The following is a 24,773-nucleotide window of genomic DNA, read 5'->3' as shown; positions in this document are numbered from 1 at the left end:
GTTGGTAAGAGTGTATATTAGTTAAACCATTGTGGAAAGTAGTGTGGCAATTCCTCAAAGAACTTAAAACAACTAACATTCAACCCAGCAATCTCACTACAGGGTATATACCCAACGGAATATAAATCATTCTACTGTAAACACACATGCTGACATATCTTCATTGTAGCACTGTTTGCAATAGCAAAAACATGGAATCAACCTCAATGCCCATCAATGGACTGGGACTGGTTAAGGGAAATGTGGTACATATACCTAATGGAATACTATGTGGCCATAAAAAAGAAAGATCATGTCCTTTGCAGGAACATGGCTGGAGCTGGAGGCCATTATCCTTAGCAAACTAATGCGGGAACAGAAAACCAAATACCACATGTTCTCACTTATAAGTGGGAACAAAATAATGAGAACCAATGGGCACAACATAGAGAACAACAGACACTGGGGATAACTAGAGCGGGGAGGGAGAGAGAGGGGAAGGGGGTTTCTAACTATCAGGTGCTACATTCAATACCTGGGTGACAGGATCAGTCATGCCCCAAACCCCAGCACGTTACAATACACCCATGTAACAAACCTGCACATGTACTCCCAAATCTAAAATAAAAGTTAAAATTATATCTAGGGAGGAGAGTGGGAGGAGGGAGAGGATCAGAAACAATAACTATCAGGTACTGTGCTTAGTACCTGGGTGAATAAATGGTCTGTACACGAGACCTCCATGACATGAGTTTGCCTTTGTTAACCTGCACATGTGCCCCAAACCTAAAATAAAATAAAAAAAAAATTAAGAATTTCAACTCAAAATAGATCATAGACTTAAATGTAAAATGTAAAGTACTAAGACTTTTAGGAGAAAAAGGAGGGGAAATTTTTCAGGGGGATATGAAGAGAGGTTGATTAATGGGTCCAGATATACAGTTTGATAGAAAAAAATAAGATCTGTCTGATAGATCAGTAAGGTGACTATAGTTTACAGTCATCAGTCGTGTATTTCAGAATAGCTAGAAGAGAATAATTGGAATGTTTCTACAATAAAAGAAATATTTAAGGTGATGGATATACCAATTACACTGGTTTGATTTTTACAAATTATATGAATATTACATTACTGAATGTACCGTGAAAATTAAAAAAATAATAAAATGTATGATTAACAATTTTGAGCAAAAAAGAAAATATAGATGAATGAAAACAAAAACACAATGTACCAAAATTTACGGGACACAGCAAATTCAGTGAAGCAATGCTAAGGGGAAATTTATAGCTATAAAACACATTTAAAAAACAAGAAAGATCTCAAATCAACAATCTAACTGTACACCTTACGGGATTAGAGAAAGAAGAATAAACTAAACCCAAAACTAGTAGAAGGAGGGAAATAATAAAGATTAGAGCAGATAATCAAAATAGATATTAGATAAACAAAATGGAGAATAGAAAAATGATAGAGAAAATCAACAAAACCAAAAGTTGGTTCTTTGAAAAGATCAACAAAATTGACCTTTAGCTAGATGGACTAAGAAAGAAAGGAGACTCAAATTACTAAAATCAGAAATGAAAGCAGGAACATTATTACCAATTCCACAGAAATAAAGATTATAAGAGAGTACCATGGGCAATTGTACACCAACAAGTTGGATAACCTAAATAAAATGGACATATTTCTAGAAACACAAAATCTACCAAGACTAAAGCACAAAGAAATAGAAAATGAGACTGAGTCAGTAATTTTAAATTTCCCAACAAAGAAAAGCCCTGAACTGGATGGCTTCACTGGCAAATTCTACCAAACATTTAACAGCAATACTTCTCAAACTTTTCAAAAAGAAACTGAAGAAGGAACACTCCCTAACTCATTCTGTGAGAGCATTACCCTGATACCAAAGGCAGACAAAGACACTACAAGAAAAGAAAACCACAAATCAGTATCCTTTATGAACATTAATACAAAAAGCTTCAAAAAATCCTAGAAAAATTAATTTAACAGCATGTTAAAAGGATTCAATACCATGACCAAGTGGGATATATTCCTAGAGTACAAGGATGGTTCCACATACAAAATCAGTCAGTGTGATACACACTAACAGAATGAAGGAGAAACCCCACATGATCATTTAAATCATCTAGAATTATCATGATGCATGATCTAGAATGATCAAATGCAAAAAGTATTTGACAAAATTCAACATACTTTCATACTAAAAGCACTCTAGAAATAAAGGAAACTACATAAACATAATAAAAGCTATATATGAAAACCCACAGCAAACATCATTCTCAATAGTAAAAGACTGAAGTTTTTCATGTAACATAAGGAAGTAGGCAAGGATGCCTACTTTCACCACTTCTATTCATCATACTACTGGAAGTCTTAGCCAGAGCAATTAGACAAGAAAAAGAAATTAAAGTCATCTACTTGGAAAGGAAGAGGTAAAATTATCTGTTCACAGATGATAATGGTCTTATACATAGAAAACTCTGAAGATTCCACTGAAGCATCTATTAGAACTAATAAGCAAATTCAGCAAGTTAGCAGGATACAAACTCAATACACAAAAATTAATTGCATTTCTGTATACTAGCAATGAATCCAAAAAGGGAATTACAAAAACAATTCCACTTACAATAGCATCAGAAAAGATAAAATGCCTAGGAATTGACTGAAGAGATGAAAGACTTGTAGTACAATGAAAACTATAAAACATTTCTGAACGAAATTAGAGAAGATATAAATAAATGGAAAGGCATTCTATGATCATGGATCAGAAGATAATATTACTAAGATGTTAATACCCAAAGCAAGTACAGATTTAATGCAATCCCTATCAAAATCCTGATGACATTTTTTGCACAAATAGAAAAACCCATCCTAAAATTAGAATTTCAGGGGACCTCAAATAGCCAAAACAATCCTGAAAAAGAAGAGCAAAGCTGGAGAACTCACATTTCCTTATTTCAAAACTTACTACAAAGCTATAGTAAACAAAGCATTGTGATACTGGCATAAAAACAAATAGGCCAGGCGTAGTGGCTCACATCTGTAATCCCAGCACTTTGGGAGGCTGAAGCAGAAGGATTACTTGAGTCCAACCAGCCCAGGCACCATAGTGAGACACCAATCTCTATAAAAAGAAAAATACACAAACATAGACTAATGGAATAGAATAGAGAATACAACGGTAAATACTTTCATATATGGTCAACTGATTTTCAACAAGAATGCCAAGACCACTGAATGGGGAAAAGATAATCTTTTCAACAAATGGTACTAGGAAAACTGGCCACATGCAAAGGAATGAAGTTAGACACTGACTTATACTAAAATTAACTCAAAATGGATCTTTGACTGAAATGTAAGACCTAAACTATAAAACTCTTAGAAGAAAACATATGGCAGAAGATTCATGACATTGGATTTGCCAGTGATTTCTTGGATATAACACCTAAAACACAGGCAACAAAAGAAAAATAGACAAATTGGATTTCATGAACATTTTTAAAGTTTGTGCACTAAAAGACACTATCAACAGAGTAAAATGGCAACCCACAAAATGAGAGAAAATGTTTGCAACTCATATATGATAAAGGAATTGATATCCAGAATAAATAGAGAACTCCTAAAACTCAACAACCAGCAAACAACCCATTTCAAAAATGGGCAAAGGACTTGAATAGACATTTCTCCAAAGAAGGTATATAAATGGCCAATAAGCACATGAAAAGATACTTAACATCATTAATCACTAGGGAAATGCAAATTAAAACTAATGGGTGTGAGGTACCTACTCACACCCATTAGAATGGCTACTATCCAAAAAACAAAATAACAAGAGTTGATGAGGGTTTGGAGAAACTGGAACCCTTATGCACTGTTGGTGGAAATGTGAAATGGTGCGGCAGCTATGGAAAATGATATGGTGATTCCTCAAAAACTTAAATATAGATTTACCATAAAATTGAGAGCAGTGTCTCAAATAGATATTTGTATACCCATGTTCATAGCAGCATTATTCACAATAGCCAAAAGGTGGAAGCAACCCAAGTGTCCATCAGTGGATGAATGGATAAGCAAAATTTGATATACTCGTACAGTGGAATGTTCGCCTTAAAAAGGAAGGAATTCTGACACAGGCCATAACACGTGAACCTTGAGGACATCATGCTACATGAAATAAACCAGTCACAAAAAGACAGATGGTGGATGATTCTACTTTTGTGAAGTACAAGGAGTAGTCAAATTCATAGAGACAGAAAATAGAACAGTGGTTGCCAGGGGCTGGAGGGAGGGGAAAGGGGCGTTAGTGTTTAATGTGTACAAAGTTTGAGTTGTGCAAGATGAAAAGAGTTCTGAAAATTGATGGTGGTGATAGTTGCACAACAATGTTAATGTACTTAATACCACTGAACTGTACACTTAAAAATGGTTAAGGGGCTGGGTGCAGTGGCTTATGCCTGTAATCCCAGCACTTTGGGAGGCTGAGGTGGGAGGATCACTTGAGCTTAAGAGTTCAAGATCAGCATGGGCAACACGGCAAGACCCTGTCTCTACAAAAAAAAAAAAAATTTAAATTAGCCAAGCTAATTAGCCAGGCATGATCACACCACTGCACTCTAACCTGGACAACAGAGTAAGACCCTGTCTTTAAAAAAAGAAAAAAATAATAAGGTTAGGAAAAATATGTTAGTGATTACTAATTAGTATTTACTTGTTTATAGGTAATTTCATTTCTTATAAAATTAGCATTTTTTAAAAAGTTCTTGCTTAGTAGAGGTTAAACAGTCTGGCTTACTTGGTATTTTACTATAGAATAAATATGAGATTTCTCTATTTCTTTTATCTCAATAGTAATTAATTGGACTTCTCACCCTTAAAAACAAAGGCTCTGAATTTTTAAATCTCTGTGATTATAAAATTAAGCTAAGAATTAAAATGATTTATGTGGCAAATTCAGGCAGTAATGATCCTTTTAAAATCCAATAAAGTATTCTCATTTAGAGAGTAATTTAGAACTTTATTTCTGACCTAGAGTCTGGTTAGACAAGGTAACCGTGTGTTTCCACATTGATCAGAAAGGTATTCTTTTCTCTTTGCCTTATGGTTTATGCTGTCTAGTGATCTCACTGTGATGACATTCAGATTAAGTACACATTAGATAATAAAACACTCATCTTTCCCTCATGGGGGTAATAGGATAATGGGGGACATAAGACATGTAGAGATAAATTATTATACAAACAGGCTGTGATTGGTCCAAAAAAGAATACTGAACAAGTATTACAGCCAATCACAGGACATACATTAGGGAGCTCAGAAAGATTTTCAAGTAAATCTAGCTCTTGGCTTACTTCCAGTTTTCATAGTTTTTGCTTGATGTGGGAACAGATCATTCAAAGTTGTTTAATGGGAATCTTCATTGCCACATTGATTTTTCTCTAGACTATTGGAATAACTTCCTAAGGATCTTTCTACCACCAGTTTCTCTTCCCTGCAACTTGGGTTCTACATTTCTTCTATATTCCCAACTTTACCAAAGGCTTTGGTCACATCATTCCCCTTAATAGCTCATGCATTGTTTAGAGGAGATCCCAGTTGGTAGCCTGCAAATACAGGCACTTATTAAATTTCATGGAGCTTGATAAATGAGAAAATACTAATAGAGATGTTTTTAGGAATTTTTGAAAGATAGCAGATGAGCTCAGAACTGTGGAGAAACAAGCCAGCCAGAATGCCTGCTATCACCTCTACAATGTATTTGTCCTGGAGAGCCCAGCCAATGTATAATAAGAAACAGAAATGGGATATGCAAATATTGGAAAGGCAGAGATACACTTGGATTACTTACGATTGTCACTAAGAAAATCAAAGGGAATTTTATTAGTCAAGAGTTTTTGATTGCCAACAAAAGAAACCAGCCCTATCTAATGTAAGTAGAAAATAAATTACAAGGATATGAAGTCTCTTGTCATGTTTACAGAAGATTAGAGGACACAGTTGAGAAAATGTCCTGATGGGTATGAGTTGAGAAGAGAGACTCTCACTTTACTGTAGATGCTTTTGTGCAGAGTGTTTTACCCTAAAAAATAGATCCATATACTTACTTAAATTGTTTTAAAGAAAAATACAGGGACTGCTGATCCTGAAAAAGTTAATGAGCATAAAAAATAATTCTGAAAGGCCAGGCGTAGTGGCTCACGCCTGTAATCCCAGCACTTTGGGAGGCCGAGGTGGGCAGATCACGAGATCAGGAGATCGAGACCGTCCTGGCTAACGTGGTGAAACACCGTCTCTACTAAAAATACAAAAAAAATTAGCCGGGCGTGGTGGCGCACGCCTGTAGTCCCAGCTACTTGGGAGGCTGAGGCAGGAGAATTGTTTGAACCCAGGAGGCAGAGGTTGCAGTGAGCCGAGATTGCGCCACTGCACTCCAGCCTGGGCAACAGAGTGAGACTCCTTCTCAAAAACAAAAAAAATCTGAAAATTTGTCTCTGATTACCTTCACCTGACCTGTTAGTTGCATTGATTTGATCAAAATTCAGAAACACACGATGGTGTCTCTTGTACATAAGCACCAAAACTAAAAAGAAAATGCTTTTGTTGACTTTATTTTCAGTTTTGTTTTTCACATATTCAAGAATAAAGACATTCTCTACAATTTTTTTTTCTCTAGAGAAATGCTTACAAACAGTAGCCAGCAACTTATACTTTCTTTTTTTTTAAGCTGTTTTTTAATTTTAATTTTGACATAATTTCAGACCCACAGAAAATTTGCAGGAATAGGGCCAGGCAGAGTGGCTCGCACCTATAATCCCAGCTACTCAAGAGGCTGAGACAGGAGAATCACTTGAGCCCAGGAGGCGAAGGTTGCAGTGAGCTGAGATTGCACCACTGCACCTCAGCCTGGGCAACAGAGCCAGAAGCTCCAAAAAAAAAAACCACTTTAAAATTAGCCATACCTGTAGTTCTTTCTACTCCTGAGGCCGAGTGGGAGGATTGCTTGAGCCCAGGAGTTCAAAGTTACAGTGAGCTATTGATGGCAGCAGCAGCCCATCTGGAGCAGCCACTGCTAAGACACCAGCTGCAGCAGGAGAGACATGGCTGGGGCTGCATGCTCTACAGAGCTGGTGTGGGCTGGGAACAGGCAGGAGCCCCACCTCCTACTGAATTGGTAGGGTGGGAGCCCCATGCTCCCTGGTGCAGCTGCAGCTGCCCAGCCACCCATTCTGGACTGGGACATCTCTGGGCTCTCAGGGGCCTGGGAACCCCCACCCCTGTCAGCTCAGAAGTACCTGCTCCCACTCCCTGGCCTCTCTCCACTCCCAGTGCCCGCTCAAGTGCAGAGCAAATTTGTGGCAGAGCCTGGGCACTGTCACGACCTGGCCAGTGTGGCACTGACACACCAGCCCCCTGCTGTCTCTGTCCCTCTGGACTTTGGGTGCTGACGAGCACGGGAGGGAGGCATGGTGAGGGTGGCTGAGGGCAACTTGGCCCAGGCCTGCAGGAGCCCCTCAGCACAAACAGCCTGGGCACCATGGAGGGCATGTTGATGGCAGGAGGCAGATAGGTTCCTGGGCAGAAAGGGCCAGGTCCCTGATGAAACCCCACCTTCAAGCCAGGAACAGCCTGAAGCGTGGGGACTGGGCTGCCAGTTCCAGGTGAAGTCCGTGGCCCAGAGTGAAGACTTCGCTGATGACCGTTCAGCCAATTGGATGGTGCTTTTTCCAGGCCCACCAGGAAAAACCTCCTTTCTGAGCACATAAAAACCCCAAACTCAGCCAGACTCATGCTGACATTGGGACTACCAGCTGTGGGAAGGAGTTACCCACTTCAGGTCTCCTCGATGTTGAGACAGCCTGCCTGTGAAAAGGAGCTACCCCACTGTGTGTCTCCTCTCTGCTGAGAGCTGGACACTGGTGGGGACGACCTGCTGGCAGAAAAGAGCTATTCCAGGTCTCCTGAGAGCTGTTCTGTCACTCAGTGAAGCTCCTCTCTGACTTGCTCACCCTCCAGTTGTCCACATACTTCGTTCTTCCTGGACATGGGACAAGAACTTGTGAACACCTAATGGTGGGACTTAAAGAGCTGTAACACAAACAGGGCTGAAACACGCCCCCTGCTCACCACATTACGAGTGACAAGGAGAGAAAAGCTGCAGCCCTTCAGGGAGTCCAGACCTAGGGGCTCCCCAAACCAGGGCTGTGACACCCTCTTTGGGGCCCCGCAGTTCCTGGTGTTTCCAAGCTTCCAGGAACCACCACGTTCCTCAGTTCCCACAGTGGTACACCTGGTCATCTGCAGCCTTGCATGGAGCCAGTGCCTGTGCTGGTGCATGGGTTTGCCCGCTTTCCACTGCAGTCAGCACGCCTGGCTGTGCATAGTGGCTGGACCCTGCACTCACACACCCCTTGCCACTCTGTGCCTGGCTGGCCCTTGGCAGACGTGGGATCTGGGCTGGTAGTGTAAGCTGAGTGCAGCCTGCCAGGCCAAGTGGGCAGAATGAGCCCAGTGGGCCCGAGCCAAACTCGGGCAAAGACACTACCAACCACAGAGGTTTCCAGCTGAAAAAGCGACACCCCAAGGATCCTGTGACACTATCATTGTGCCGTTGCACTCCAGCCTGGGCAACAGAGCAAGTCCCTGTCTCTAAAATAAAAAAAGGTAGAGACTAAAATAAAAAAAGAAAGAAAATTTGCAGAAATAATATAAAGAAGTCCCATGTAACATCCACCCAGATTCCTCAAATGTTAACTTTGTACCACATTTGCTTTATCATTCTCTCTATATATATATTTAAATATTGAAATTATGTATGTATATTTATACACATTTTTTCCCTGAACCATTTGAGTAAGTTGCAGCCACAATGTCCCTTTACCCATAAATACCTAGGTTGTACTTTTTTAAAATATAAAAACATTATCTTATATAAGGAAATAATAAAAATTAAAAAGTTAACACTTATGACAATAGTATTAGCTAACCCAGAGACATTATTCAAATGTCGCTCATTTTCTGATCGCTGCCCTTTATTAGGAAAAGAAAATCCCAAATCATGAGCCACATTTGGTTGTCAAATCTCTTTAGTCTTCTTTAATCTGGAACAGTTCCTCAATGTTTTCTTGTCTTTCATTACCTTGATGAATACAAGCCAATTATTTTGTAGAATGTCTTTCCATTTGTTTATCTGATGTTTCCTCATAATTATAGTCAGAGTTTTTTGCAGGCCTACCCCAGAAGTGACGTTGTGTTGTTTTCAGTGGATTATATAGGAGGCATGTGATGTTTATGTAACCCATTACTAATGATACTAATGTCTTCCAGGAAGTTATAATTTTTTTCCTTTAATTAGCTTCTGTTATGGAGATATTTAGGGCTATATAAATATCCTTTTACTCATTATATTTTTACTCCCTCACTTGCTCTAATATTCATTGATGATTCTTGCTTGAATCACATTTTACTCTGCTGGTTGCCACATATTGATTTCCTCATTTCATCATCTCTTCATATGGGGACTATGTGAAGTGCCTATGTCCCCATCTTTCCTTGAGTACTCCCTTACTTTCTGGTTCACCAAGTTGTTCCAGGTTCATCTGGACTGTTCCTGCTCCAAAGTTTGATTCAGCAGTTTTGCCAGGGAGCTCTGGCTCTTTCTAGTAGGGATTGGTTTGTAGACACCAACATCTCAGTGCTACATGTGCTCAGTTACTACTAATCCTCTCAGTGGCCAGAGCCAGGAAACGTATCTTTATATCTGTATATATTAAAAGCCCAGCTGGTGGCTTACGCCTGTAATCCCGGCACTTTGGGAGGCCGAGGTGGGTGGATCACAAGTTCAGGAGTTCGAGACCAGCCTGGCCAATATGGTGAAGCCCCGTCTCTACTAATAATACAAAAATTAGCCAGGCATGATGGTGCCCACCTGTAGTCCCAGCTACTCAGGAGGCTGAGGCAGAAGAATCACTGAAACCTGGGAGGCAGAGGTGGCAGCGAGCCAAGATCGTGCCACCCAGCCTGGGTAACACAGTGAGACTCCATCTCAAAAAATAAGAATAATAAAATAAAACAGAAACCATGTTGAGAGTCTTTGTTTTTACTTCAGTTTTTAGAAACAAAACACAAATATTGTTAAGCTAGACCAGTTGATTTTTATACATTAAATGTAAGAATTCCAAAAATCAATTCATGAATCTATAAGATCATATTTGAATCTATGTTGCAAAACATTTGGGCCCCAAACCAAACATGGTGTGTCATTTGATAATTCATATGTCAATAAATCATGCTTTCTCTTACATAATTTAAAGTAAGTTGAACAACATGTATTACTTAATAAGTGTGGAAAACTTGGAAAATTGTAATGCCATATCCAATAGTAGTGATGTAAATTAAGATGTTTTTACCTGCTTAATCACACACCATGCAGAAGTGACAAAATGTTTACCAATATTCATAAAGAGGGTATAGGAAGGATTATTAATTGCTATGCAAAGCCCTTGAATTAAAAAAAAAAATTGAACACTTTCACCTAGAGGATAAGCTTCCAGTTCCCTTTCTCAGCGTGTAAGACCCTTCATAGTCTGACCCCACTTCACCCCTAGTCCCTCTCCAGTCTCTTATGCCCTTCTCTCCCTCTAAGCATCCTGTCATCTGGGCATATTGGTTCATCTCATAGGTCTTTATGCACTAATATGATTGACATGCCATTCTCTCTCACCTACCTGGAAAGATCTGATGCATCTTTCAGGTTCCAGATCACATACTACCTGTTCTACAGAATCTTCCAGGAAGAATTACTTCTTCTTTTCTCATAATAGTTCTTATATTATATTCTAATTGCTTATCTCTATATTCCTTATTAAATGTGTCTTCCTTTAAAACAAGGACTTTATCTTCCTTGTAATCCCAACACAACACAATGTCAGGCATTCTGTATAAGTGTTTAATAGATGCATAATGATTTGTCAGTTTCAATATTCTAAACTTGATAATTTTTAAATGCTTTAGATCACAACATCTAAAACATTTAAAGTGACTATTAAGGAACCTAGCGCTCGCTTCACCAGTACATATACTAAAAATGGAATGAGGCCAGGTACAGTGGCTCACGCCTTTAATGCCAGCACTTTGGGATGCCAACGCGGGAGGATCATTTGAGCCCAGGAGTTCAAGACCAGTTTGGGCAACATAGCAAGACCTCATCTCTACAAATAATAACTTTAAATAATTAGGTGGGCATGGTAGCACATGCTTGTAGTCCCAGCTACTAGAGAGGCTAAGGCTGGAGGATCACTTGAGCCCAGGAGGTCGAGGCTGCAGTGAGCCATGATCATACCAATCTATTCCAGCCTGGGCAACATAGTTAGACCCCATCTCAAAAAAAATTGGAACAATACAGAGAAGATTAACATAGCCAATTAAAAAAAAAATTTAAGAAAAAATGGCCAGGCATGGTGGCTCATGCCTATAATCCTAGCATTTTGGCAGGCCAAGGCAGGAGGATCACTTGAGCCCAGAAGTTTGGAGCCAGCCTGGGCACCAAAGTGAGACCTAGTCTCTACAAAAAAATAAGAAGAAAGGGAACCTCTGGTTTTCCTGGACTTTTCTCTTGCATAGTAATGCCTGGGGCCCACCCCCAACCACTTTGTTTTGGAATCTGAAATGTTCCCCTCAGCCCAGAGTCACTTTACCATTCTGTCCCCTCCCCATCACCACCCACTCCTGCAGCAGCTCTTCAGCCTCCCAGGACTCCATCCAGGTCACTCATTTCTCTGGACTTCCCTTGGGTAGCCAGTGACCCTGAGCACTAACAAGCACCCTTATGTCATGATTATAGCACCAAGTGAGAGTCTCTGCAGAGGCAGTGCTGCTCTCTAGAAGGCCACACAGGCTTTCAGCTCTTTTCTGAAAGCTATCCCTTCTAATCCTTACAGATTTTTTTTTTTTTTTTTTTTTTTGTAATTTTTAGATGGAGTCTCGCTCTGTCACCCAAGCTCTGGAGTGCAACGGCGTGATCTCAGCTCACTGCAACCTCCGCCTCCCGGGTTCAAGCGATTCTTCTGCCTCAGTCTCCTAAGTAGCTGGGATTACAGGTGCGCACCAACACGCCTGGCTAATTTTTTTGTATTTTTTAGTAGAGATGGGTTTTACCACGTTGGCCAGGCTGGTCTCGAACTCCTGACCTCATGATCCACCCACCTCAGCCTCCCAAAGGGCTGGGATCACAGGTTTGAGCCACCACACCCAGCCAAAGCATTTTTGATATTTAGTTCTTCTTGTAAGACTATTGAGGTAAACATTCTAAGAAATACAGGTTTAGAGAACACCTTTCTGCTGAGCTTATTATAGAGTTGATATAGTTGAGATGAAACTGAAACTGGACAGTTGGTTGGGTGGAAAGGAATGGAGGTGTCACTGAGCACCAGGGTAGTGAAGAGGCCCTCCTGGAAGGAGGGTGTGGCAAAATGACTAGATTGGTAAGGTCTGACCAGTCGGAGGGACTAGGTTACAGGGATGAGGGAATAAGCATTGGGAGCTCAGGGTAGTAATATCCAAGACTAAAATAAAGGGAGAAACTGGAGTCCACCCAGCCAGAATCCACAAAGTAATCTTTTCTATTCCTTCATCAGGACCCATTGCCTCTTAATTGTCACTAGTCCCATCGGATATGTCTGTTGAGTTTGACTTTTACACCTTTTTAGCTCTATTATAATATTTGCTCACTTGCTCCATAATTAGTATTAGTTCTACCCTCCCATATGTGTATGACTGACATCAGTGAAGATCCAGTATAGCTTACTGAAGGTTGTAATAAACACACTTTGAAGTATTTTTAATTTAAAAAATTATTCTATCTCTAGGAATCTAGTGACAGGTTTGATATAATTAAAATTTAATTTTTTAATATGCAAAGGAAGTTGTCATAACTAGAATATGATTTGACAGGTGTTGGCAGTTCACCAAGCAACTTATTTTAAAAGTAGGTATTTCTAAAAAAAAGAATAGGTAGAAGTAAAGGTTTGATTGAAAACTCGGTTTAACACCGGGGCTGCTTTAAGGTAATGTATGTGTCCTTTTTTTCTGAGTACAATTTTTTTTTAACTTTTAGGTTCGGGGTACATGTGTAGGTTTGTTATATAAATAAACTCTCATCATAGGGGTTTGTCGTACAGTTTATTTTGTTACCTAGGTACTAAGCCTAGTACCCAGTAGTTGTTTTTACTGATCCTCTCTCTCCTTCTATCCTCTGCCTTCGAGTGCGTCCCAGTGTCTGTTGCTCCCCTCTTTGTGTCCATGTGTTCTCATCATTTAGCTCCTGTTTATAAGTGAGAACATGCAGTATTTGGTTTTCTGTTCCTGTGTTAGTTTGCTAAGGATAATAGCCTCCAGCTTCATCCATGTTCCCATGAAATACATGAACTCATTCTTTTTTATGGCTGCGTAGTATTCCATGGTATATATGTACCACATTTTCTTTACCCAATCTGTCATTGATTGGCATTTAGGTTGATTCCAAGTCTTTGCTATTGTGAATATGCAAGTGCATGCATGTGTCTTTTAATAGTAAAAATATGTATGTTTTAGTTAGTATTGTAAAGTATGTATCTCTCTCTCTCTCTCTCTCTTTCTAGATCCTGGTTAGATAACAATGGGAAAAGTGCTGTTAAAAAGCTAAAGAACAGTTTGCCACTTAGAAAAGAACTAGATCGTTTAAAAGATGAACTGTCTCATCAATTGCAACTCTCAGATATCAGGTAATAAAGAAGAGAGAACCTAATTTAGAAATTGAAGTGAATATGAATTACCAACTGATAAGGTTTTCAGCACCTAAATATTTGCATCTTTAACTTTAATTGCTCTGATAACTGAGTACTCTTCAATTATCTTTATGAACATCATGAAATGTTCATCTGTGTAAGAAAACTCTTATTAATTTCTTATTTTAAATATTGAAGTAAGGCTGTGCACAGTGGCTCTTGCCTGTAATCCCAGCACTTTGGGAGGCCAAGGTGGGAGGATTGCTTGAGCCCAGGAGTTCAAGACTAGCCTGGGCAACATATGGAGACCCCATCTCTACAAGAACTTAAAAAAAATTAGCTAGGCACTGTGGCCTGCACCTGTAGTCTCAGCTACTTGGAAGGGTGAGGCAAGAGGATCACTTAAGCCCGGGAACTTGAGGCTGCAGTGAGCTATAATTGCATCACTGCACTGCAGCCTGGGTGATAGAGCAAGACTTCATCTCAATTTATATATATGTTACTTCTTTCTTCTATATATAGGTAAAGAAGTAAGGTTTGTTTAAGTACTGACATTTTTGGCGTAATAAACTTTTTTACATAATAAGTTTGTAAGAAAAATACCCTCTTCCATATACACATAATATATAAAAAATAATTATGCCCCCATCTTGTAAGATATTTAAGGCCAGACACAGTGACTCATACCTGTAATTCTAGCACTTTGGGAGGCCAAGGCAGGAGGATCACTTGAGGCCAGGAGTTTGAGACCAGCCTGGGCAACATAGCGAGACCCCATCTCTAAATAATAATAATAATAAGTGTTTTAAAAGATTAGTATTTGAGTTTAAAAAGAGGAGGGGAGAGATAAAATGGATGTTATATTCTTGGTTCTATATTATATAGCAGGACTTTTTAAGTAAGTTTTCATAAACTTGGAAATTGCAGTTATATAAAGATCCATGCTGAAATTTATTGCGGAATAGATTTAACAGTTCTTAAAATTGTAAGGAAGGGAAAAGGAGGAGTCAGGTCATTCAGTCACTGGACTTCCCATCACTAGAACTCAGAAAAATCGTCATCCAGACTTCATGTTTAAACATCTTTGTTACTTTTTGCTATAGCCTGTTTTGTTGTTTTCAATTCTCATTATTAGGACTTTTTTTCTTATATTAAAACAAATGACTATTTGGGTACCATAAAAACACCTTTTTTTCCTGTGTTTACAGAGTACAGATAGTATTTACATGTTCTGTTCTTGTATAATCAAATCATCATAAGATAATTCAGAATTTCAAAACATTCTTTTAGACTTCCATGTGTGGAATGTTTGAATGTATGCATATATCCATTATTTTATCATCACACTAATCATTTTCAGATTAAACTTTATTATAGGGGTTTCTTCCCATTCCTTAGTCTATTAGCATAAACTTTTCTAACTAAAAAGAGTAAGATCATTTTTAAAAGTTTATAAGATAAATAAATTAAGGTGCATGCAAATAACTTTTTCTAATAGAAATTTTAAAAGATCTGTCAAAGCAGACTGGAGTTAGGAAAATGAAAGGATTTCTTAAACAAAAAAAGAAATAAACATTATTTTACAGTATCATGGAGAAATTTCTCAACTTTAATTTATATTATGGTAAATGTCAATAGATATAACCCGGCCGGGTATGGTGGCTCACACCTGTAATCCCAGCACTTTGGGAGGCCGAGGTGGGCAGATCACGAGGTCAGGAGTTCGAGACCAGCCTGACCAACATGGTGAAACCCCGTCTCTACTAAAAATACAAAAATTAGCCAGGCCTGGTGGCATGTGCCTGTAATCCCAGCTACTCAGGAGGCTGAGGCAGGAGAATTGCTTGAACTCAGGAGACAGAGGTTGCAGTGAGCCGAGATCACACCACTGCACTCCGGCCTGGGCAACAGAGCGAGACTGTCTCAAAAAAAAAAAAAAAAAAAAAAAAAAAAAATATATATATATATATATATATATATATATATGTATATCCCACATAGACAAAATCTCTTTGGAGTTTTCAATTTTTAAGAGCGTAAAAGGGTCCCTGAGACCATAACATTTGAGGACCATGGGCATGGGGGCTTCTTTACTTGCTAAAAAATTAGCCAAAACTCCAGCAAACAGAAACATTAACTAATGACATTGTTTTTCATTCTAAACAGCCTATATAAAACACCATTTTTAACGAAAACAGCATTTACTACCTTTGTCACTTAAATTTTTTAATTTCAAATAAAAATTAACATTGTTTGAAATTACATTTTACTTTTTAAATTGTAGTTTAAAGAAAAAAACAATTTTTTAAACAAGTGTTTTAAACAAGTTTTAAACAAGAAAACGGCATTTACTACCTTTGTCACTTAAATTTTTTAATTTCAAATAATCAAAAATTAATATTCTTTGAAATTATATTTTACTTTTTAAATTGTAGTTTAAAGAAAAAAACAATTTTTAAGCAAGTTTTCATTTTATCAGAAATGACATTCATCAGAATTAGTATTAGGATAAAAGAACCTACGTTTCTTGAGTGCCTGTTTTGAATGCCTGACTCCTTCACACACATTACCTCATTTGATACTATCTGTGCGGCAGGAAACATCCTCACTTTGCAGGCATGAAAGTGAAAACCTCAGGAAGGCTAAAAGCAGCTTGTTCAAGGTCACAGAGCTAGTAACCACAGGATTAGAATTCCAAGGTGGGTTTTCTGACAGCACTCGAGACCAGTGCTCTTCACAGTCACACAGCAGGGCCTCTGACATCGTGTCAATGTCAGGTTCCATGTGTCACTGAGGTTTAATATTAATTTATAAAATGAGCAGATTACATGATTTCATCAAAATCACTTTCTCTAGAATGAGATAAAAAGAACCTGAGGTCAGGTACGGTGGCTCACGCCTGTAATCCCAAAACTCTGGGAGGCCGAGGCGGGTGGATCACTTGAGCCCAGGTGTTCAAGACCAGCCTGAGCAACATGGTGAAACCCTGTCTCTACAAAAAAATGTTTTTAAGTAGCCGGCCATGGTGGCGCATGCCTTTAGTCCCAGCTACTCGTGAGGCTGAGGTAGGAGGATCTCTTGAGCAGAGGAGGTCAAGGTTGCAATGAGCCGTGATTACACCACTGCACTCCCGCCTGGGCGACAGAGTGAGACCCTGTCTCAGAAACAAAAAAGAGAACCTGATAAACCTAACTGGAATTCCTAGTTGGAACTTGAATCTAAAACAAAACCATCATCATTGTAACAATGTGAAAAAGAAAAACACTTTTTTCAAAGTTTTCCCATTTCATCATCTTATTTTTAAATAGAAACATCTTATATTTGCTTATTTTACATCTTTGGATACCTGAACATAGTAGTAATATTTCTGCCCTCTGGTAAACAATTCATTTTCCATTTGGTTGCTTTTTTAAAAATTAGCTAGCTTAGAAACATATGATCAATCAAAACATGTTATGTGTCTGCTTCAAAAAGAGACTCATTGGCTTCCCAAGGACTCCAGTAGTTGTGGTGAGTGCTTGCTCCTTCTTCGGGGTGCCACTTGTTAACATGCGTGTGTGCTCTGTTGGCCTAGGTGGCAGAGGAGCTGGGGCATCGCCCACCGCTGTAGCCAGCTGCATAGTTTAAGCCGCTTAGCACAGCAGAATTTGGAAACACTTAAAAAAGCAAAAGGTAAACATTTTCCATTTTCTTTTAAAAAATCACTTAGCTGCTATGTACATCTATAAATTTTAATGGAAAAACCAAATAACTTTATCACAGCTGAACTTTTAAATCTGTTCTTTGAATAAAGCAGTGGCATAAAATTAGCCTTTAAGCTTCTACTGAATTTAATCCTGGGTTTATACACTATTTGCACAGTGCTGAAAGAATGAAGCACCTCGACCATGACCAGAGGTTTTGTGTTTTATCATCAGGGTGTACAATCATATTTACAGACCGTTCTGGCATGAGTGCAGTGGGCCATGTGATGCTAGGAACAATGGATGTCCATCACCACTGGACAAAAGTAAGAAAGAGCCTTAAAAGTAAAAACTCCTTGTCATTCATATACTTTCATTTCCAACAATGCTGTAATGTTAATGAACTAAAAAAAAGTTTTGTTGTGTTTTTGTTTTTTAATGTTTTTAATCATAGTATCAGCTGTTTTCAGGTCAGATGCTTAAATACCATGTACTTAAAATACTTAAGAGGAAAGACTGATTTTTAAGGCAGTTTTTATCTGGTAATATTGCATTCTTTTCTGAAGCACAGCCTGAAAGCCTATATTTTGTTGTTTTGTTTTACTTGTTCTTAATAGATTTATTGAGGTATAACTGACATTTAATAAACTGCACGTTTCTTGTGTGTTATTTGGTAAGTTTTGACATATATGTATGCCCATGAAGCCATTATCACAGTCAAGATAGCAAACGTATCCAACAACCGGGCATATATGTGAGCATATGGCCCTTTGTAAACACTCCCTCCCATCCCACCACCCCCTCTCCAAGCAACCACTGGTCTGCTTTCTGTTACTATAGATTAGTTTTGGAGTTTTTCATAAGTGGAATCATAGGGCTTGCAAACTTTTTGTCTGGTTTCTTTCACTGTCTCATTTTGAGATTCATCCATGCTGTTGCATGTATTGGGAGTTTATTCCTTTTTATTACTATGTACTATTTCATTGTATAAATATACCACAGTTCGTTTATTCATTCACCTGTTGATGAACATAGGGTCGTATCACTTTGTGACTATTACAGATAAAGCTGCTATGAACATTTGTGCACAAATATATGGACATATATTTCCTTTCTCTTGGGTAAATACCTAGAATAGAATGGCTGGATCATATGGTAGAGTATTTTAACTTTTTAAAAAACTGCCAACACTTAACTATGGTCATCTTTTTAATTTTAGTCAGTCTAATAGCTCTGTGGTACAATCTCATTCAATGTTTAATTTGCATTTCTCTAATAATAAATAATGGTGAGCATCTTTTCATGTGCTTATTTGTCATCCACATATCTTCTTTAGTGAAGCGTCTGTTCAAATCAAATATTTATTTGGTAGAAATACTTGCAAACCATATATCTGACAAAGACATTATATCTAGAATATATTTTAAGACTCTCAAATTTCAGCAGGAAAAGAAAAAACCAATCCAACTAAAAAAGGGCAATCTAAAACTTTCAAAATTCAGCAGAAAAAAAAAAAAATGACTAAAAAGGGCTACTAAAAAAACTAATCCAACCAAAAACGGTGACATGAAATGACATGTTGCCAAAGAGAATGTACAGATGACATGTAAGCACATAAAAACATGTTTATTGGCCGGGCACTGTGGCTCATGCCTGTAATCCCAGTACTTTCGGAGGCCAAGGCAGGTGGATCACAAGGTCAGGAGTACGAGACCAGCCTGGCAAACACAGTGAAACGCCGTCTCTACTAAAAATTAAAAAAAAAAAAAAAATTAGCTGGGCATGGTGGCAGGCGCCTATAGTCCCAGCTATTTGGGAGACTGAGGCAGGAGAATCATTTGAACCCAGGAGGCAGAAGTTGCAGTGAGCCAAGATTGCGCCACTGCACTCCAGCCTGGGTAACACAGCGAGACTGTCTCAAATAGATAGAAAGAGATAGATAGATAGATAGATAGATTAGATAGATTAGATAGATAGATAAAACCATAGTGCATTATCACTACACACCAGGATGGCTAAAATGAAAAATAGTTACATGCTGATAAGAATGCAGAAAAAATAGGTCATTCATGCATTGCTGATGGGAATGTAAAGTGGTACAGGCATTCTGGGAAAAGACTATAATGGTTTCTTACAAAACTAAACATGACCCAGCAGTCACCCTCAGGTATTTACAGCAGAGAAATGAAAAATTATGTTCACACAAACACCTGTGTACATGAATGTTTATAATAGCCAAAAACTAGGAAAAAATGAATGTTCTTCAGTGTGTGAATAGCTAAACAAACTGGTACATCCATACCATAGGATTCTACTCAGCAATGAAAAGGAATGAGCTATTGATACATGCAGCAACTGGATGGATCTTAAGGGCATTGTGCTGAGTGAAAAAGTCAGCCTCAAAAGGTTACAAACTGTATGATTCTATTTACATAACACCCTTGGAATAATAAAATGATAGAAAAGAAGAAAAGATTAGTGGTTGCCAGGAAGTAGACAGAGGGGAGCAGAGGTGTCAGTGCTATAAACGGGATCCCTGTGATGGAACTCTTGTGTGTTTTGACTGTGGCAGTGTCACACGGCTCTATACACATATAATAAAATGCATACACGTGTGAAAAATACACAAATGCATGCAAGTAAAACTGATGAACTCTGAGTAAGATTAATGAATTGTGTCAATGTCAATTTCCTGGTTGTGATATTATGCCAATAATTGTATAAGATGTAGTGTGAAGTGAAAGGTATGTGAATCTACAATTATCTCAAAATAAAAAGCTTTTAAAATGTAGTTACCATATATACATGAGTAACCCATAGAAAAATTGAAAAATAGGGAGTAAAATTATTTTCCACAAGATGTTAAAAGTAGATTATAAATAATTTGTAGAACTTTTACATAGCTATTGCTTTTATTATAGCAGAGTTTTTAATGCCTTCCAACTCTTCTAAAAGGCCCTGGCTTTTAATAGAAAATCTTAAGTCCTTAGTGGTCCTTCCCTGACCCAGCCCCTATGTCCCCCTTCAGCCCTTCTCTTTCCACTCAATTGCAGCAGGTCACGTGCCAGCCATACCAAACTCCTTATTGTTTCCAAACATGCTGTTCCTTTTCATGGTTCCATATTTGCACATGCTCTTTTTCCTTCCCCCAAAACATCCCTTACATTCATGTGCCATTTCTAAATCTTACTTAATGTTTAAGATTGATCAAATTAGACTCCCTTAGAAACCTTTGCCTGAACCTCCTCTGTATCCACTCACCCTGATTTGGCATTTAGTATGCTAAACTGTGAGTCCCAGCCAAACAGGGACAAATTCTTATAATCTGTACACTTGAAGTGTCCAGCTCAGTGCTTACGTATATGGTAGGTGCGCAATCATATTTATTGCACTTAATTGTATTTAGTTGCTTTAAAGTAAATTTTGACGGAATAGACTGAGTTGAAATACATACACTTTATTTCTAAAAGTTTTCTTTATGCCATTTAATAATTCTAAACTAATCTAAGATTCTTACCTAAATATTTAAATATTAGTGCTTAGGATTGGGACTTACTTTTATTTGGAGCATATTTTTTTTTTGGAACCTCACAAATTCCCATCTAAAAATCCCAAAGATTTACAGTGGCTTGTTTTGAATATTAATATTTCCAGCATTACATTAAGTTTTTTTAATCTCTTGCTTGAACTTTCCTTCAATGAAAATCATTTTCTTGTTAAAAATGTCTTAATGCCATTTATTGGAATTCTAAAATTAAATTACTATAGTAACATAAAACTAATTATTTCTTTCCCTTTGTTAACACTGTAGCTTTTTGAAAGATTGCCAAGTTATTCTGACCTTCAGAGGAGGCTGATGATTTTAGAAGACCAAATAAGCTATCTTTTAGGTGGCATACAAGTTGTTTATATTGAAGAATTACAGCCAGTATTGACACTTGAAGAATATTACTCTCTTCTTGATGTGTTTTATAATAGACTGTTGAAAAGTAGAATACTATTTCACCCTCGAAGTTTGCGTGGTTTACAAATGATCCTTAACAGGTAAATATCTAAGGTAGAAGGATTACTTTTATTCCTTCGTCTAGGTGGGTTGTGTGTGTAAATGCATTAAATTTTTTTGTATTTCAATGGGTAGTTCTTAGGAATTAAAGAAAAAAATGCCACTACTTGCGTTAGCAACCCTCTTCTACACACTAGAAAAGCCAGCATGGGAGGACTGAAGGATTTAATGTCTAGAACATTCTTTGAATATATTGCTGAGCAGATTTACTGGGCAAAGTCAATCCAATGGAAAACATTATAAGATTAAACTAATAGTAAATCAGTAGCCAACATTTGTGGTGTATACACTGTTTGCCGAGCACTGTGCTGGGTACTTATATGCATTCTGTCTTTAGCTCTCACAACCTCACTGTGCAGCAGGTCATCCCTGGCATGTGACAGATAAGGAAGGTCAGAGGGCTTGCAAGTAGGTCGTGATCTTGAAGAAGTGTGTCTTTGGGGGCAGCAAAGCTTTAAGTCAATGTTGCTGTACTTTTGAGGTGGCTTTTCTTGATGATTTTTTTTTTATTTTCCTGAAGACTAATAAAACATTTTCTCTGGTGGGGGAGAGGAGAGGGTCAGTGGTTTTTCCTTTAATGTATATTTTATTGCAGTGACAGATATGTTCCAAGCTTGCATGAACTCGGGCATTTTAATATTCCAACAATCTGTGATCCAGCAAATCTCCAGTGGTTTATTCTCACCAAAGCTCAGCAGGCGAGAGAGAACATGAAAAGAAAGGAAGAGTAAGTACTGCCAGTCCTCTGTAAAGTCAGATCATTCAGTCTAACTGAAAACTTCAGATATTTGGAACCCATAAATATGGGACCTGGAAACAGTATGAAGCTTAGGAAATTGACTAATTATTAGATATTCCATATTTGTTTCTTCCCTACCTAAATTATGTTACCACCATGGACCTCAGTTTGAGAAGTACAGCTTCTTAATATAAAAGTCAATTCAGGAACAGAATGGTTATTTCTTGATTAACAGGAATCTTTATTGTTTTAAAATTTTCAAACTGTTGATATAAAAAGAACTTTATCTGTATCTTAATTGAGAAGAAAACTTAAAGTAAAAAAATCATCTTAGGCCCGGCGCGGTGGCTCATGCCTGTAATCCCAGCACTTGGGGAGGCCGAGGCAGGCAGATCACTTGTGAGGTCAGGAGTTTGAGACCAGCCTGGCCAACATAGTGAAACCCCATCTTTACTAAAAATACAAAAGTTATCCAGGTGTTATGGCGGTCACCTCTAGTCCCAGCTACTCAGGAGACTGAGGCAGGAGAACGGGTTGAACCCAGGAGGCGGAGGTTGCAGTGAGCCGAGATCATGCCACTGCACTCCAGCCTGGACGAAAGAGCGAAAAAAAGAAAAATAATAAACCTTTTAACTATTGATGTAAAGAAAACTTTATCGGCATTTTAATTAACTTGAGAAGAAACCTTAAAGCAAAAAATCATTTTAGGCCGGGCACAGTGGCTGAAGCCTGTAATCCCAGCACTTTAGGAAGCCAAGGCAAGGAGATCACTTGAGCCCAGGAGTTCAAGACCAATCTAGGCAACATGGTGAAACCCTGGGCAATATGGTGGGGAAAAAAAAAAAAAATTAGCCAGGCATGGTGGCATACGCCTGTATCCCAGCTACACAGGAGGCTGAGGTGGGAGGATTGATTGAGCCTGGGTAGTCAAGGCTGCAGTGAGCTGTGATCACACCTCTACTCCAGCCTGGGTGACATAATGAAATCCTTTCTCAAAAAAATATATGTATCATTTTAGTTCCTAAGCAGTATTGTTTTTATGTTGTTTGTATCTTTGAAGGAGTCCTATTATAGCCAACAGTTTCCTGTTTTGTAGGTGGTAAGATATTGCTTGATAATGTTTTATGTATCACCTGTGAAGAAATGAAGTCATTTACTTAGCCAGCATTTACTGTGATTGTTATGTGCCCAAAGCTGAGATCAATGCCATTGATAGAAAGACTCAGACATGATCTCTGCCTCCTGGAATTGTTTCTAGTAGGAGACTTGAGTGCTGTAAATTTGCCAGTGGTAGCTGGAGCACAGTCAAGTGGGAAGAGCCAAAGCTGACACCCTGGTAGCATAGGGGACAAGGGAAGGCAACAGCAGGGAACAGGATGGAAGCTGGAGAGAATGCCATTCCACATGTCCATGGAGGGAAGTTTCAAGGAGAAGAGAAGAGGACAGGGTGATGGGACCTGGTTGTTTAGCAGGGTGCCAGTGGAAGCAGTTCTCCTGCCTTACTGTTCATTTGAGGCTCAGTTTCCACAAAGTGCTCATTTAAAAAGCCAGGAATCTTAAATATAGAGAGAGGCTAGGTATGGTGGCTCACACCTGTAATCTCAGCACTTTGGGAGGCCGAGGTGGGCGGATCACTTGAGGTCAGGAGTTTGAGACCAGCCTGGCCAACATGGCGAAACCCCGTCTCTACTAAAAATACAAAAATTAGCTGGGTGTGGTGGCGCCCACCTGTAATCCCAGCTACTCAGGAGGCTGAAGCAGGAGAATCACTTCAACCTGGGAGGCAGAGGTTGCAGTGAGCTGAGATCATGCCATTGCACTCCAGCCTGGGCGACAGAGCAAGACTCCGTCTCAGAAAAATAAATAAATAGAGAGAAGGGATGGCAACTAACCATGGAAGCCATTCTTTTAGCAAGAGACAGTGAGATCATTTTATGTATAAAGTAAATGAAGGAGCAGCATCTCTTTTGTTTTCCTGTTTTCCTTATGGAATTGATGACAACTCGGTAGGCCAGATCCTATCACACCCTACCTCTTGATTGGTTGTTAAGTATTTGTTCATGCTATTTCTTTTCTAAATTTTACGTCTGCTTTAACCCTCAAGAGCAATTCTAGCCAACTGTTCGTCATTAGGACTGATGATTTTGTTTGCTACAACCTAATCGGCTGCTTTTTCTCTTTTTCTCTATGGCCATTTTATAGCTTTGGAGTAATGCTTATTAGATTGTGAGAAAGGAAAGTAAAAAGTAAAAAAATTCAAATGGGTCAATTTGTGAATGTTCCATCCTACCAGTTGCTCAGGCGAATAAAAACCCATGAGTCATCTTGATTCCTCTCCCCTGTCTCACTCCCTACCCCAGTCCACCTTCAGAGCAGACATGGAAAGAAACTCACCTCTTCTCCTTTCCTTCCTGCTGCACCTGGTCTGAGCCTCCATCATTTTGTGATGGCCTCTTGTCTGGTCTTCAGGCTTCCACACTCAGCATCTCCCCGACCCGCAGTGGACTCTCGCCAGAGCAGTAGTGGGAAC

At 38.7% G+C, this 24,773-nt stretch overlaps 1 protein-coding gene across 8 annotated transcripts in view; it reads left to right on the top strand.

Moving 5' to 3' along the window:
• The window catches only part of TCAIM (T cell activation inhibitor, mitochondrial), a 71,210-nt gene that overhangs the window by 40,936 nt on the left and 5,501 nt on the right, over positions 1-24,773 (top strand). For 3 of the 8 annotated variants that reach the window (XM_054479548.2, XM_054479546.2, XM_054479547.2), the window contains 5 exons: positions 13,633-13,755; positions 17,333-17,430; positions 17,676-17,767; positions 21,253-21,485; positions 22,100-22,231. In XM_054479548.2, the coding sequence (XP_054335523.1) occupies positions 13,633-13,755; positions 17,333-17,430; positions 17,676-17,767; positions 21,253-21,485; positions 22,100-22,231 (678 nt within the window). Of the gene's footprint in view, positions 1-11,969; positions 12,094-13,632; positions 13,756-17,332; positions 17,431-17,675; positions 17,768-21,252; positions 21,486-22,099; positions 22,232-24,773 lie in introns of all 8 variants that reach the window. The other 5 variants (XM_063662002.1, XM_063662000.1, XM_063662001.1 and 2 more) reach the window with 2 other exon arrangements.

This window comes from Pongo pygmaeus, chromosome 2, assembly GCF_028885625.2.
Source record: "Pongo pygmaeus isolate AG05252 chromosome 2, NHGRI_mPonPyg2-v2.0_pri, whole genome shotgun sequence".
NCBI classification, from domain to species: Eukaryota; Metazoa; Chordata; class Mammalia; order Primates; family Hominidae; genus Pongo; species Pongo pygmaeus.
Note: the sequence above shows the minus strand (reverse complement) of the source record. Positions and strands in the feature narration are given on the sequence as shown.